Source organism: Felis catus, chromosome B4 (genome assembly GCF_018350175.1).
Source record: "Felis catus isolate Fca126 chromosome B4, F.catus_Fca126_mat1.0, whole genome shotgun sequence".
NCBI lineage: Eukaryota > Metazoa > Chordata > Mammalia > Carnivora > Felidae > Felis > Felis catus.
The window spans coordinates 81,633,547-81,646,415 of NC_058374.1; the positions used below are offsets into that span (position 1 = coordinate 81,633,547).

At 34.6% G+C, this 12,869-nt stretch overlaps 1 protein-coding gene and 1 long non-coding RNA gene across 2 annotated transcripts; both read left to right on the top strand.

The window, feature by feature from the left end:
- Nucleotides 1-8,158: 8,158 nt before the first annotated feature.
- Nucleotides 8,159-8,573, top strand: LOC123386831. The gene is made up of 2 exons (XR_006601274.1): nt 8,159-8,193; nt 8,315-8,573. It is a non-coding gene; the product is annotated as an uncharacterized LOC123386831 (long non-coding RNA).
- Nucleotides 8,574-8,921: 348 nt separating this feature from the next.
- On the top strand, nt 8,922-10,208 carry LOC101101485 (olfactory receptor 6C6-like). Its single transcript, XM_011284062.3, has one exon. It carries the CDS (start codon nt 8,984-8,986, stop codon nt 9,920-9,922), a length of 939 nt encoding a protein of 312 aa, XP_011282364.1. The 5' UTR covers nt 8,922-8,983; the 3' UTR covers nt 9,923-10,208.
- The last annotated feature ends 2,661 nt before the right edge of the window (nt 10,209-12,869 follow it).

Genomic DNA, 12,869 nt, shown 5'->3' on the forward strand with positions numbered 1-12,869 from the left:
ATCTTGTTCATACTTTGCTTTCTTGACTTCGCATCTTCCTTTAATTCTTTTAACACCTTTAGACAGTTGTTCTAAACTCTGTCTAGTGGATCCACCATTAAGTCTTTTTCAGGGAAAAATTCTGTTGATTTCTTTTGAATGCGCCATATTTTCTTGTTTCTTTTTATGACTTGTGATTTGTTGTTGTTGAACACTAGATACTTGAATCCAATAATGTGATAACTCTGGAATTCAGATTCTTCTCCTTCCCCAAGGCTGCTATTTTTTGTTATTGTTTCTGTTTTCATTTATTTTTTGATGGTTGTAGACCAGTGCAGACTCTGCCAACACTGCATCTCTGGTCCTGTGCGCTTCGCAGAGCCTCAGTCCCAGTGGTGCTGCTGAGCCCCTCCCGTGGAAGACCTGCACACACCTCATTAAAACTACACAACCCACCCCACCAGCCTGGTCCTAGTGGCAGTGACTTGTCTCTTGTCACTGGCACACAAACTTTGCAGGCACTGTGTGCCCCACTCCCTCCAAGATGTTCTTGGAGGCACAAACCAGGCACAAGCCTGACGGTGTGCAAACAGCCGCAACAGGGCCAGGACCACTTCAAAGTGCCCTGGGGCTAGAGGAAGTTTACCACACAGCAGTCCACTGTGGTCCCAGCAGTGGACTGGGGGAGGACATTTGGTCTGATTGCAGGCTCCACCCACCAAGGATAGCTTCTCAGGAGACCACACAGGAAAATCACCCTGTACTTGGGTGCCGCTGCATCTCTGGCAAATACCTGGTCTGACCAAATGCAGCCCAAAGCAGACACAGATTGATCCACTAACACCCCAGGGACACAAGGCTACCCACAACAGGCAAAGAGAGCCACTGCAGAAGATTGGAATGAAGGAAAAAGTGGCCAAGACTCAACAGCAGGGCACACGCAACACAATACACATAGGAGACACCCATGAAGCACCAGGTTCTAGTGAGCAGAGGGCATGCCACTGCAGGATACTACAGGACCTCTTCTTCAAAAAGCAATTACTTTCAAGAGCAGGAGACGCAGCTGACTTTCCTGACACAGAGAATTAGAAAAAATGAGACAGAGGAATATATCTCAAATGTAATAATAGGACAAAACCACAGAAAGAGACCTAAGTGAAATAGAGATAAGTAATATGCCTGATAGAGAAGTTAATGATCGTAAAGATACTCACTGGTCTTGAGAAAAGGGTGGAGGATCTCAGCGAGACCCTTAACAAAAAGATAAAAAGGAAACCATCAGAGATGAAGAACACAATAAATGACACTTTAAAAACCCTAAATGGAACAAATAGCAGACTAGAGAAAGTAGAACAACAAATCAGCAACCTTAAGGACAGAATAATGGGAAGTAATCAAGCTGAGAAGATGAGAGAAAAGAAATTATGCAACATGACAACAGATTTAGGGAATTCAGTGACTACATCAAGTTTAATAACATTCACATTATTGGGATCTCAGAAGGAAAAGAGAGAGAAAAGGAGGCAGAAAATTTATTTCAAGAAATAATAGTTGAAAACTTCCTGAATCTGGGGGAGGAAACAAAAATCCAGTTCCAGGAAGCAGAGATTCCCCAACAAAGTCAACCAAAGGAAGTTCACACCAAGACACATACTAATTAAAATGGCAAAATGTAGTGATAAAGAGAGAATTTTACAAGCAGAAAAGAAGATAGTTACATAGAAGGCAACACTTATAAGTCTATCAGCTGATGTTTCAGCAGAAAATTTGCAGGCCAGAAGTGAATGGCATGATATATTCAAAGTACTAAAAGGAAAAAAACCTTGCAGCCAAGAATACTGTATCCATCAAGGCTATCATTCAGAACAGAGGAGAGATAGAGTTCCCCCAGTAACAAACAAAAGTTAAAGGAGTTCATGACAACAAAACCAGCCCTAAAAACAGTCAAGAGATTCACAAGTAAAAGGGTATAAAGTATGACACCATATACCTAAAACATGGGGGGTTGAGGAGTAGAGAATGGGTTCAAACTTAAGCGACCATCAACTTAATATACACTGCTATATGCAGGAGATGTTATATACAAACCTAATGGTAACTACAAATCAAAAGCAGTAATAGATATACAAAAAATAAAGAGAAAGGAATACAAGTACATCACTAAAGAAAGCCAGAAAACTGAGAGAAGAGAGTAAGAGAATAAAGAAACAGAGAAGAGCTACAAAAAAAAACACAAACAGGTATCAAAATGGCAATAAATGCACACCTATTAATAATTACTTTGAATGTAAATGGACTAAATACTCTAATAAAAAAACACAGGGTGATGGAAACGTTAAAAACAAGGCCCATCTATATGCTGCCCACAAGAGACTCATTTCAGGCCTGAAGACACCTGCAGATTGAAAGTAAGGGGATGGAGAAACTTTGATCATGCAAATGGCTGTGAAAAAACTGCAGTAGCAATACTTATATCAGACAAAACAGACTTCAAAACAAAGACGTAATGAGACAAAGGATACTATGTAATCATAAGGAGAACAATCCAGCAAGAAGATATAACAATGTAATTATTTAAGCACCAAACATGAAAGCACCCAAATACATAAAGCAGCTAATAACACACATAAAAGAACTAATTGATACAATACAATAATACAATAATAGTAAAGGACTTTAACACCCTATTTACCTCAATGGCTAGATCATCCAAATAGAGAATCAATAAGGAAACTGGCTTTGATGACACATTGGATGAGATGGATTTTACAGATATATCAGAACATACAGATATATCTGTCCTACAACAGCAGAATACACATTCTTTTCAAGTGCACACTGAACATTCTCTAGAATAGATCATATGTTTGGCCACAAAACAAGTCTCAACAAATTCAAAAAGATCGGAGTCATGCCATGCATCTTTTCTGACCACAATGCTGTGAAAGTAGAAATCAACCACAAGAAAAAACCTGGAAAGAACATAAATGCATGAAGGTTAAATAGCATGATACTAAACTATAAATGAGTCAACCAAGATGCCACACAGGAAATCAAAAAATATATGGAAACAAATGAAAATGAAAACACAGTGGTTCAAACCTTTGAGATGCAGCAAAAGTGGTTCCAAAAGGGAAGTTTATAGCAATACAGGTCTATCTCAAGAAGCAAGAAAAAATCTCAAACAACAAATATTATATCAAAATAGGAATAAATAAGACATAAACCCAGTGGAAGAAAGAAAATAATACAGATTAGAGCAGAAATAAACAAAATAGAAACTAAAAAAATAGAGACTGGGTCTTTGAAAAGATCAATAAAATGGATAAACCTTCAGTTAGACTCAAAAAAAGAGGACTCAAATAAACAAAATCACAAAAGCAAGAGGAGAAAGAGCAACTGACACTACAGAAATACAAAGAATTATAAAAGAATATTATGAAAAATTATGTCAAAATATTGGACAACCTAGAATAAATGTATAAATTCTTAGAAACATATAAGCCACCAAAACTGAAACCAGAGGAAAATTTGAACTGATAAATTACCAGCAATGAAATTGAATTGATAATCAAAAAAACAAAAACAAAAACAAAAACAAAAAAAACAACAAACAAAAGTCAAGGACCAGATGGCTTCACAGGTGAATTCTACCAAACATTTAAAGAAGAGTTAATATGTATTCTCAAAATTTTCCAAGAAACAGAAGAGGAAAAAAAGCTTCCATATTCGTTCTATGAGGTCAGCATTACTCTGATACCAATACCAGATAAAGACATTAAAAAAAGAAAACTAGGCCAATATCTCTGATGAACATAGATGCAAAAATCCTTAACAAAATATTAGCAAACCAAACCCAAAAATACATTTAAATAATTATTCACCATGATCAAGTGGGATTTTTTCCCCTGAGATACAAGGGTAGTGCAAAGCAATCAATATGTTATATCACATTAACAAAAGAAAGGATAAAAATCATATAATCATTTTAATAAATGTAGAAAAAGCATCTATTTGACAAAGTATAATATTCATTCATGATAAAAACCCTCAACAAGGTAGGTGTGAAAGGAACATACCTCGATAAAATAAAGGTCATACATGAAAAACTCACAGCTAACATCATAGTCAATGGAGATAAACTGAGAGCTTTTCCCCTAAGGTCAGGAATAAGACAAGGATGTCCATTCTCACCACTTTTATTCAACATAGTACTAGCAGTCCTAGCCATAGCTATCAGACAAGAAAAAGGAATAAAAAGAATCTAAATTGGTAAAGAAGAAGCAAAACTCACTACTTGCAATGATGGCATACTATATAGAGAAAACCCTGAAGACTCCACCAAAAACCTACTAGAACTGATAAATGAATTCAGTAAGAAAACAGGATATAAAATCAATGCACAGAAATCTGTTGCATTTCTATACACCAATAATGAAGCAGTAGAAAGAGAAATTAAGAAAACAAACCCATTTAGGGGCACCTGGGTGGCTCAGTCAGTTGAGCATTGGACTTCAGCTCCGGTCATGATCTCACAGTTCATGGGTTTGAGCCCTGCATCAGGCTCTGTGCTGACAGCTTGCTCAGAGCCTGGAGCTTGCTTCAGATTCTGTGTCTCCTTCTCTCTCTGCCCCTCCCCCGCTCACACTTTGTCTCACTCTGTTACTCAAAAATAAATGTAAAAAAAGCATTAAAAGAAAAGAAAAGAAACTCATTTACAATTACACCAAAAATAAATAAATAAATAAAATACCTAGGAAAAAACTTAACCAAAGAGGTAAAAGACCTGTACTCTGAAAACTATAAAACAATGGTGAAAGAAATTGAAGATGACACAAATTCAAAGATATACCATGCTCATTGCCTGAAAGAACAAATATTGTTAAGATGTCTATAGTACCCAAAGCAATCTACACATTTAATGCAATACCTATCAAAATACCAACAGCATTTTTCACAAAACTAAAACAAGCAATCCTAAAATTTGTAAGGAACCACAAAAATAAAAAAACCCAAATAGCCAAAGAATCTTGAAAAAGAACAAAATCAGAGATATTACAATTCCAGACTTCAAGTTACATTAAAAAGCTAGCTACTAATCAAAACCATAGGGTACTGGAAGAAAAGTAGACACCTAGATCAATGGAACAGAATAAAGAGCCCAGAAATAAACACATGATTCAATAACTCTTTGACAAAAAGAAGCAAAAATATGCACTGGGAAAAAATGGGAAAAACTTCACCAATGGTGCTGGGAAAACTGGAAAGCTACATGCAAACCACTTTCTTACACCAAACACAAAGGTAAACTCAAAATAGATTAAAGACCTAAATGTAAGACATAAAACCATAAAGTTCCTAAAAGAGAGAACAGGTAATAACTTCTCTGGCATTGGTTGTAGCAACATTTTTCTAGATATGTCTCATGACATAAGAAAACAAAAGGAAAAATCATGTTAGGATGGCTAAAAACAAAAACTAAAGAAACAATAAGTACTGCTGCTGATGTGGAGAAAAAGGGACCTTCATGCGCTATTGGTGGAAATGCAAACTGGTGCAGCCACTGTCGAAGACAGTATATATGGAGGTTTCTTAAAAAATTCAAAGTTGTGGGGTGCTTGAGTGGCTCAGTCAGTTGACTCTTGATTTCGGCTTAGGTCATGATCCCAGGGTTGTAGGATTGAGCCCCACACACTCTGTACAGATACAAAGCCTGCTTGATATTCTCTCTCTCTCTCTCTCTCTCTCTCTCTTTCCTTCTGCCCGCCCCCATCTCTAAAAAAAATATATATATATTATATATATATTATATATATATATTATATATAAAAAATATATATATAAAATATATATATATATAACTACCATAAGATCCATTAGTTCCACTACTGGACATTGACCCAAAGAATATGAAAATACCAATTTGAAAAGATACATGCACCCCTATGTTTCTGAAGCATTATTTACAATAGCCAAAACGTAGGAGCAGCCCAAGTGTCCATGGATAGATGAATAAAGAAGGTGTATGTGTGTATATATATAAATATACATGTAATGAAATATTAGTTGGCCATAAAAGAGAATAAAGTCTTGCCATTTTCGTCAACATGGATGAGTCTAGAGAGTATAATGCTAAGCAAAATAAGTCAGTCAGAGAAAGACAAATACCATTTGATCTCACTCATGTGGAATTTAAGCAATAAAACCAATGAAGAAAGAAAGAAAAAAAAGACAAACCAAAAACAGACTCTTAACTATAGATAACAAAGTGATGGTTACCAGAGGGGAGGTGGGTGAGGGGATGAATGAAATAGATGAAGGGATCAAGAGTACATTTATCATGGTGAGCACTGAGTAATACATACAATTGTTGAATCAGGATATTGTACACCTGAAACAAATACAACATTGTATGTTAACTACACTGGATTAAAAATTTTTACGTGTGCTTATAGTCAATTTAAAGAAAAAACAAAGAAAAAGGAAAAAAAGAATTTGCAACCAACATTCTTGAAAGTGAAGGAAAGACAGGGACGCCTGGGTGGCTCAGTTGGTTAAGCATCTGACTTTGGCTCAGGTCATGATCTCTCAGTCTGTGGGTTTGAGCCCGGCGACCAGCTCTATACTGACAGCTCAGAGCCTGGAGCGTGCTTCGGATTCTGCGTCTCCCTCTCTTTCTTCCCCTTCCTTGCTTGCACTCTATCTCTCTCAAAAATAAATAAACATTGAAAAAAAAAACTTAAAAAAAAAGAAAATGAAAGAAAGACTAGGGAACTATTCCAAATTAAAGGAGACTAAAACATGGTAATTAAAGTAACATGTAATTCTAAATTGAATTTTTTTTGTATAAAGAAAATTTTTAGACAATTGGTGAAACTTAAATAGGATTGGAGAAGAACATGTTAATAATGTAGCAATGTTAATGTCCTGATAGCAATGGTTATATTGTACTTATCTAGTAGAACATATTCTTTTTTGTCATAAACACATACTACTCTACTGAGAGCAATGGAGGATCAAATGGTGCAGGAATAAAAGATCTTCATTGTGTATTTGTTCTTTTTATTTACGTTTATATTGTTTCAAAATTTAAAAATAAGGAAACATGTAGGTACTGCCGTACACCTTCAATTTGGGACATGTGTCATAAATTAATGAAATCCTAACATTGACTAGGAAGCAAGAGAGAGGTTTCTTTTTGGGGTAAACCCTCTTACATGTAGAATTGGTCATATTGTCCCAGGGAAGTGGAATATGTGAAATGCTTGTTGGCATCAACTTTAGAGTTTAAATTAGTTCTAGCTACCTTTTGGGGGGAATATCTGTTCTGTTTTACAGTCAAAGAAATTAAGTTTTTTAAATTTATTTATTTTTGACAGAGAGAGAGAGAGAGAGAGAGAGAGAGAGAGAGAGAGAGAGAGAGAAAGTGGGGGAGCAGCAGAGAGAGAGGGACAGAGAGGATCCCAAGGAGGCTCCACACTGTCATGAACTGTGAGATCATGACCTGAGCTGAAATCAAGAGTGGGATGCTTAACCAACTGAGTCATCCAGGTGTCCCAAAGAAATTCAGTTCTATGGTTAAAGCAATTCAAAGTTTTTATTTCCTTCCTTCTTTCTTTTGGTTGTTATTGTTTTTATTTTATATTTTACATACATGCCCCCTGACACTAGTCTTAGGGGGCATTATTTTTTTTTTGTAATTTTAATTAATCCCTGTGTGTCTCTTATGAGCAAAATGATAAAACTGTGGCTCTAATTGTTAGCACACAATTTGAAGCAAGAATTCTTTGTTACAAAATTCAGGTTCCTTTCATATGGGAAACTTCCTAAAACATCTTTCTATTTAGAGCATTGCATTTTCACTTAGAATTTTTATGGAGATATTCTCCTTCATTTTAATATATAAGAAAAGAAGACAGAAAATGAATCTTATCTGGCCTGAAAGAGGATTTTAACTGAATTATTTGTAATGTCTGGGTCATTTTAATGAGCGTGAGTGAAAGTGAAAGATATTAAAAGATGCAGATAATTTCCAGAATACATATCTGTTTTAGAATTCTTCTCCAGAAAACCTTTGGAATTAAATTTCCTCTTAAAATATTGAATTTTTTTATAATATTGTAAGAGAGAAAATACTCATCATTTATTTTTTACTCCTGTTTTTACCATATTCCCACAGGGAGAAAAGTATATCAATGTATCCAAGATATGGTAAGTCATTTATAATTAGCAATAAATATCTAGATCATATATAAAAAGCAATTCTGCAAGTACAAGTCAGATAAAATCCATTGACTTTAGAACTGTCATAGATTTTTCTATTTTCATGCAGATGCAATAGTCAAAATTTCCTGATTAAATGCAACTAATATGAGAAGACTGCTGTGTTTGAAACCAAAGAAAAATAATAAAGTGAAATGAGATGAAGGAACAATGGGGATGTACTACATCGGGACAAAATAATTAATGAATATTAATTATTAGAATATTTCAATCATATAAAAATATGTAATTGTCATTATTTCTATATTTCACATATTTTTTAAGTGTTCTAGTGAGCTAAGGACTTTTGAATAAACGCTGTAAGTTGACATTGGTACAATTTTCTAGATGTTATAAGTATTTTTTCAATAATTTATAAGATATACAAAGAAAATACATTTAAAGTCATACTTATGTTTATTTAGAACATTTAAACAGAATTCAGCTCATCTGGAGATGATCAGCTCAAATTTAAATTATCTTTCAATTGCAAATAGGGAAAAAGAAAAAATTCAATACTGTTATAACTGTGGCTCAAATGGAACAATCAGAGGCTGCATAGGTTGATCTATGCTATAATTTTAAGTATCATCTGTCTTGTTAAATTGGATCAACCTTTTAAACTTGTTTACATTTCTGACTATGTTTATCTTTCTGTTTGTAGTTTTTTAAAAAAAATTTCTTCTTTCCACTTTTGGGGCTGTTTTCCTATGTCTATTTCATAGGACTCAAATCTGAAATGAGGAATCAGTCAAGAGAGATGGAGTTCATTCTCCTAGGACTGACCGATGACCCACAACTGCAAATTGTGATTTTTGTATTTCTCTTTCTAAATTATGTGTTGAGTGTAATGGGGAACTTATCCATCATCCTTCTTACCTTGCTAGATCCCCGCCTCAAGACTCCCATGTATTTTTTCCTCCGAAATTTCTCCTTCTTGGAAGCTTCATTGACAACAGTCTGTATTCCCAGATTCCTGATAAGCATTGTGACTAAAAACAAAACAATATCCTATGATAGTTGTGCATCTCAGTTATTCTTTTTCCTCTTATTAGAAATTACAGAATTTTACCTACTGGCTGCCATGTCTTTTGACCGTTATGTAGCAATCTGCAAACCCCTACATTATCCAGTGATTATGAACAACAAAGTGTGTTACCAACTTCTATTCAGTTCATGGACATCAGGCTTTCTATTTACATTTCCACCATTGGCCTTGGGACTGACACTGGAATTCTGTGCTTCCAGAGTAATTGATCATTTCATGTGTGACATTTCCCCTGTGCTGCAGCTTTCTTGCACTGACACTCATTTCCTGGAATTATTTTCATTTGTCTTAGCTATTTTAACACTCCTAGTCACATTGCTGTTAGTGACTCTTTCTTACACATATATTATCAAGACCATTCTAAAAATCCCCTCTGCTCAGAAAAGAACAAAGGCTTTTTCTACTTGTTCTTCTCATATAATTGTGGTCTCCCTTACTTATGGTAGCTGTATCTTTAATTACATAAAACCAACAGCAAAGGAAAGGGTAACTTTATCCAAAGGTGTAACTGTTATCTATACCTCAGTTGCCCCTTTATTAAACCCTTTCATTTACACTCTAAGAAACCAGCAAGTGAAACAAGCCTTCAAAGATATACTCCAAAAGACTTTCTCTTTTTTCAAAAAATGAAAAGAAACTTTAATTTTTAAATCTTGGAGAAAAAAGTAAATAGAAATGTTTACTCATTTCATAAGTTAACTTAATCTGCCCTTCAATTAGTTAACCTGATAATATTTTAGACAGAGCTTTCAGCACAATACATCTATCCTTTCCTGTTTCTCTTTATGATTAGCATTCCTTTCTGTGCCTCAGCAGGAGTCCTCTCTTTAGTTAACAACACAAATGTCAAATTTCATTTACTTTACAAAACATGGTACTGACCTTCTCAAAAAAAAAACGTATTAGATATTCATCATAAGAATGTTATCAGTTATACAGACATCAATATAACAACATGTGCTACCACTGGGGCTCTAGGAAATTCTTCAAATGTCATTCCAATATTTTCAACAAGGCAAGAAAAAAAGGCAGGCTTCAAATCATAAAAGGCTCATACGTCCTAAAATGCACCAGGACTTTATCTGGTAGGTCTAGAGACCTAAAAATCTGGAGTGAATAAGAATCACACACCTGGTTAGCTTTTTTTAAACAAAGTCAATGTTCTTATCCCTAAAATGTCTTTTCAATTTGTCTGGATTGCTGTATAGAAACATGGACTGTAGCTGATTCTGATGCATGTGGCTCCAATGAGAGTTTTATTTCTTGGTTTTTTTTTAATGTTTATTTATTTTTGAGAGAGAGAGAGAGAGAGCAGAGGAGGGGCAGAAAGAGAGGGAGACAGGAGCCAAAGTGGCTCCATGCTGACAGCAGAGAGCTGGGGCATCCACAAACCCTAAGATCATGACCTGAGCTGGAGCCAGATGCTTAACTGACTGAGCCACCCAGGCACCCCGAGAGTTTTCTTTTTTAATATAAGAACCTATGCCAGTAGATTTTTATTTTTAAAGACTGCTATGTTAAACATATTGAGGATGGGTTTTTGGATGTTGGAGTCAGGAAGACAAGTTAGAGGGCTAATATTTTAAACGAAATGAGTTTTCTGAGAGTTGAAATCCAATAGAGTCATTGAATCTGAAGCTCCAGGTGATGGTTCCAGGGATATTTAGGAAAACAAACTGAGCCAAACTGTTGAACATTTGGATATATGGCATAAATGAAAACAGACTTTTTGTGTCTTCCTTGGACTTTCCTTCTGCCCACACCTGCATGTACTCACTCATATATTTAATTCTTTTAAAGAAGGGAGCATTACTGATACCCTGTCAGATTTTTTTAAAATGACCTTCAAAGAAATCCCTGAAATATATAGAGTCCCATATTGAATATAATTTTCCATCAGAGAAACATGAGTGAAAAAACCACTAAGGTATTTAATGCTGTAACTACTATGCATGTGGCCCTGAAAAGAAAAAAATTAAGTTCAGGTTTGTGTTCTGATTTATTTTACTATTTTAAGCCTGCACTGTTAATCATCTTCTTTTCTATGGCAATTAGAAGGAAATAAGCTCAAGTTATTATATTCTAGGCCCCCAAAGCTTTCTAATAAGCTCTTTAAAAACTACTAGGCTCTTATTAGATATGGTTTGTGAGTATTTTTTCAGTCATTGGGTTGTTGTTTCACTTTCTTGATAGTGTACTTTGGCCACAAAAGTTTTAATTTTGATGAAGTCAAATGTATTTATTTATTTATTTTATTTTGTTACTGGTGCTTTTGGTGTCATATTTGAAAAATCATTGCTTAATCCAAAGTTGCAAAGATGTATATTTATCATTTATTTTAAGAAATTTATAGTTTTAGATCTTATATGTAGGTCTTTGATTTCTATTGAGTTAATTTTTGTGTATGGTTTGAGGTACAGATTAAAGTCACATTTTGCATAAAAATGTTCAGTTATCATTAACATGATTTGTTGAAAAGGATATTATTTCCCCATTAATAATCTTGGCACCCTTGTGAAAAATCAATTAACCATCCATGTATGGGTCTAGTGTAGGATTCTCAGTTCTCTTCCTTTGAGCTATGTTTAATTGCTATTTCAGTATCTCACTGTCTTGATCAAGGTAGTTTTATATTCAGTTTTGAAATCAGAAAGTATTACTTTCAGTTTTGTTCCTCATTTTCAATACTGTTTTGATTTTTCAGGGTCCTTTGAAATTCCAGATGAATTTCAGGATTAGCTTGGCCGTTTATGCAAAAAGAGCAGTTGAAATTTTAATGAGGATTGCACTGATTCCATCGAGTAGATAAGTTTGGGCAATATTGCCATCTTAATTAACAATGTCAAATCTACTATCCAGTAACATGGGATGCCTTTATTTATTTAGGACTTCTAAAATTTTTTTGTTTTGTTATTTCTTTTGTACAAGTGTTGCACTCCTTGGTTAAATTCATATAAACTAACTTCTACAAGGGAACAATAAAAAAAAAAAAACTCAACAAAATATAGACAAAGGCCCTGAGTAGACATTTCTTCAAAGAAGATAGACAAATGGGACAAAATGACATGAAAAGATGCTCCAGAACAGTAGTCACTAGGAAAATGCAAGTCAAAACCACAATGACATACCATTTTGCAGTCACTGGGGCAGTTATAATACGTATGTGTGCTGTGTATATATATGTTGGTTATATACATCACAAAAAATAACAAGTGCTATTATACAGAATAACAAGTGATGATGTACAGAAATTGGAACGCTCATACATTGCTGGCGGGAATGTAAAATGTGCAGCCACTCAGAAAAGTCTGGCAGCTCATCAAAAAGTTACATATAGAGTTACCATATAACTCAGAAATTCTACTTCTAGGAATTGAAAACACACGCTCACACAAAAACTCTTACACACATTTCCATAGTAGCATCATGCATAAGGGCCAAAAAGTAGAAACAACCTAAGTAACCTTGAAATGATGAATGGACAAAAAAAAAAAAAAAGGTGGTACAAGAATATCTCATTTTATTGAGATATTGCTTTGCTTTATTGCACTTTGCATATATTGCATTCCTTACAAAT

What these genes read in the sequence shown, in the direction of transcription:
- LOC101101485 (XM_011284062.3), top strand. Translation starts at nt 8,984, where the DNA reads ATGAGGAATCAGTCAAGAGAGATGGAGTTCATTCTCCTAGGACTGACC.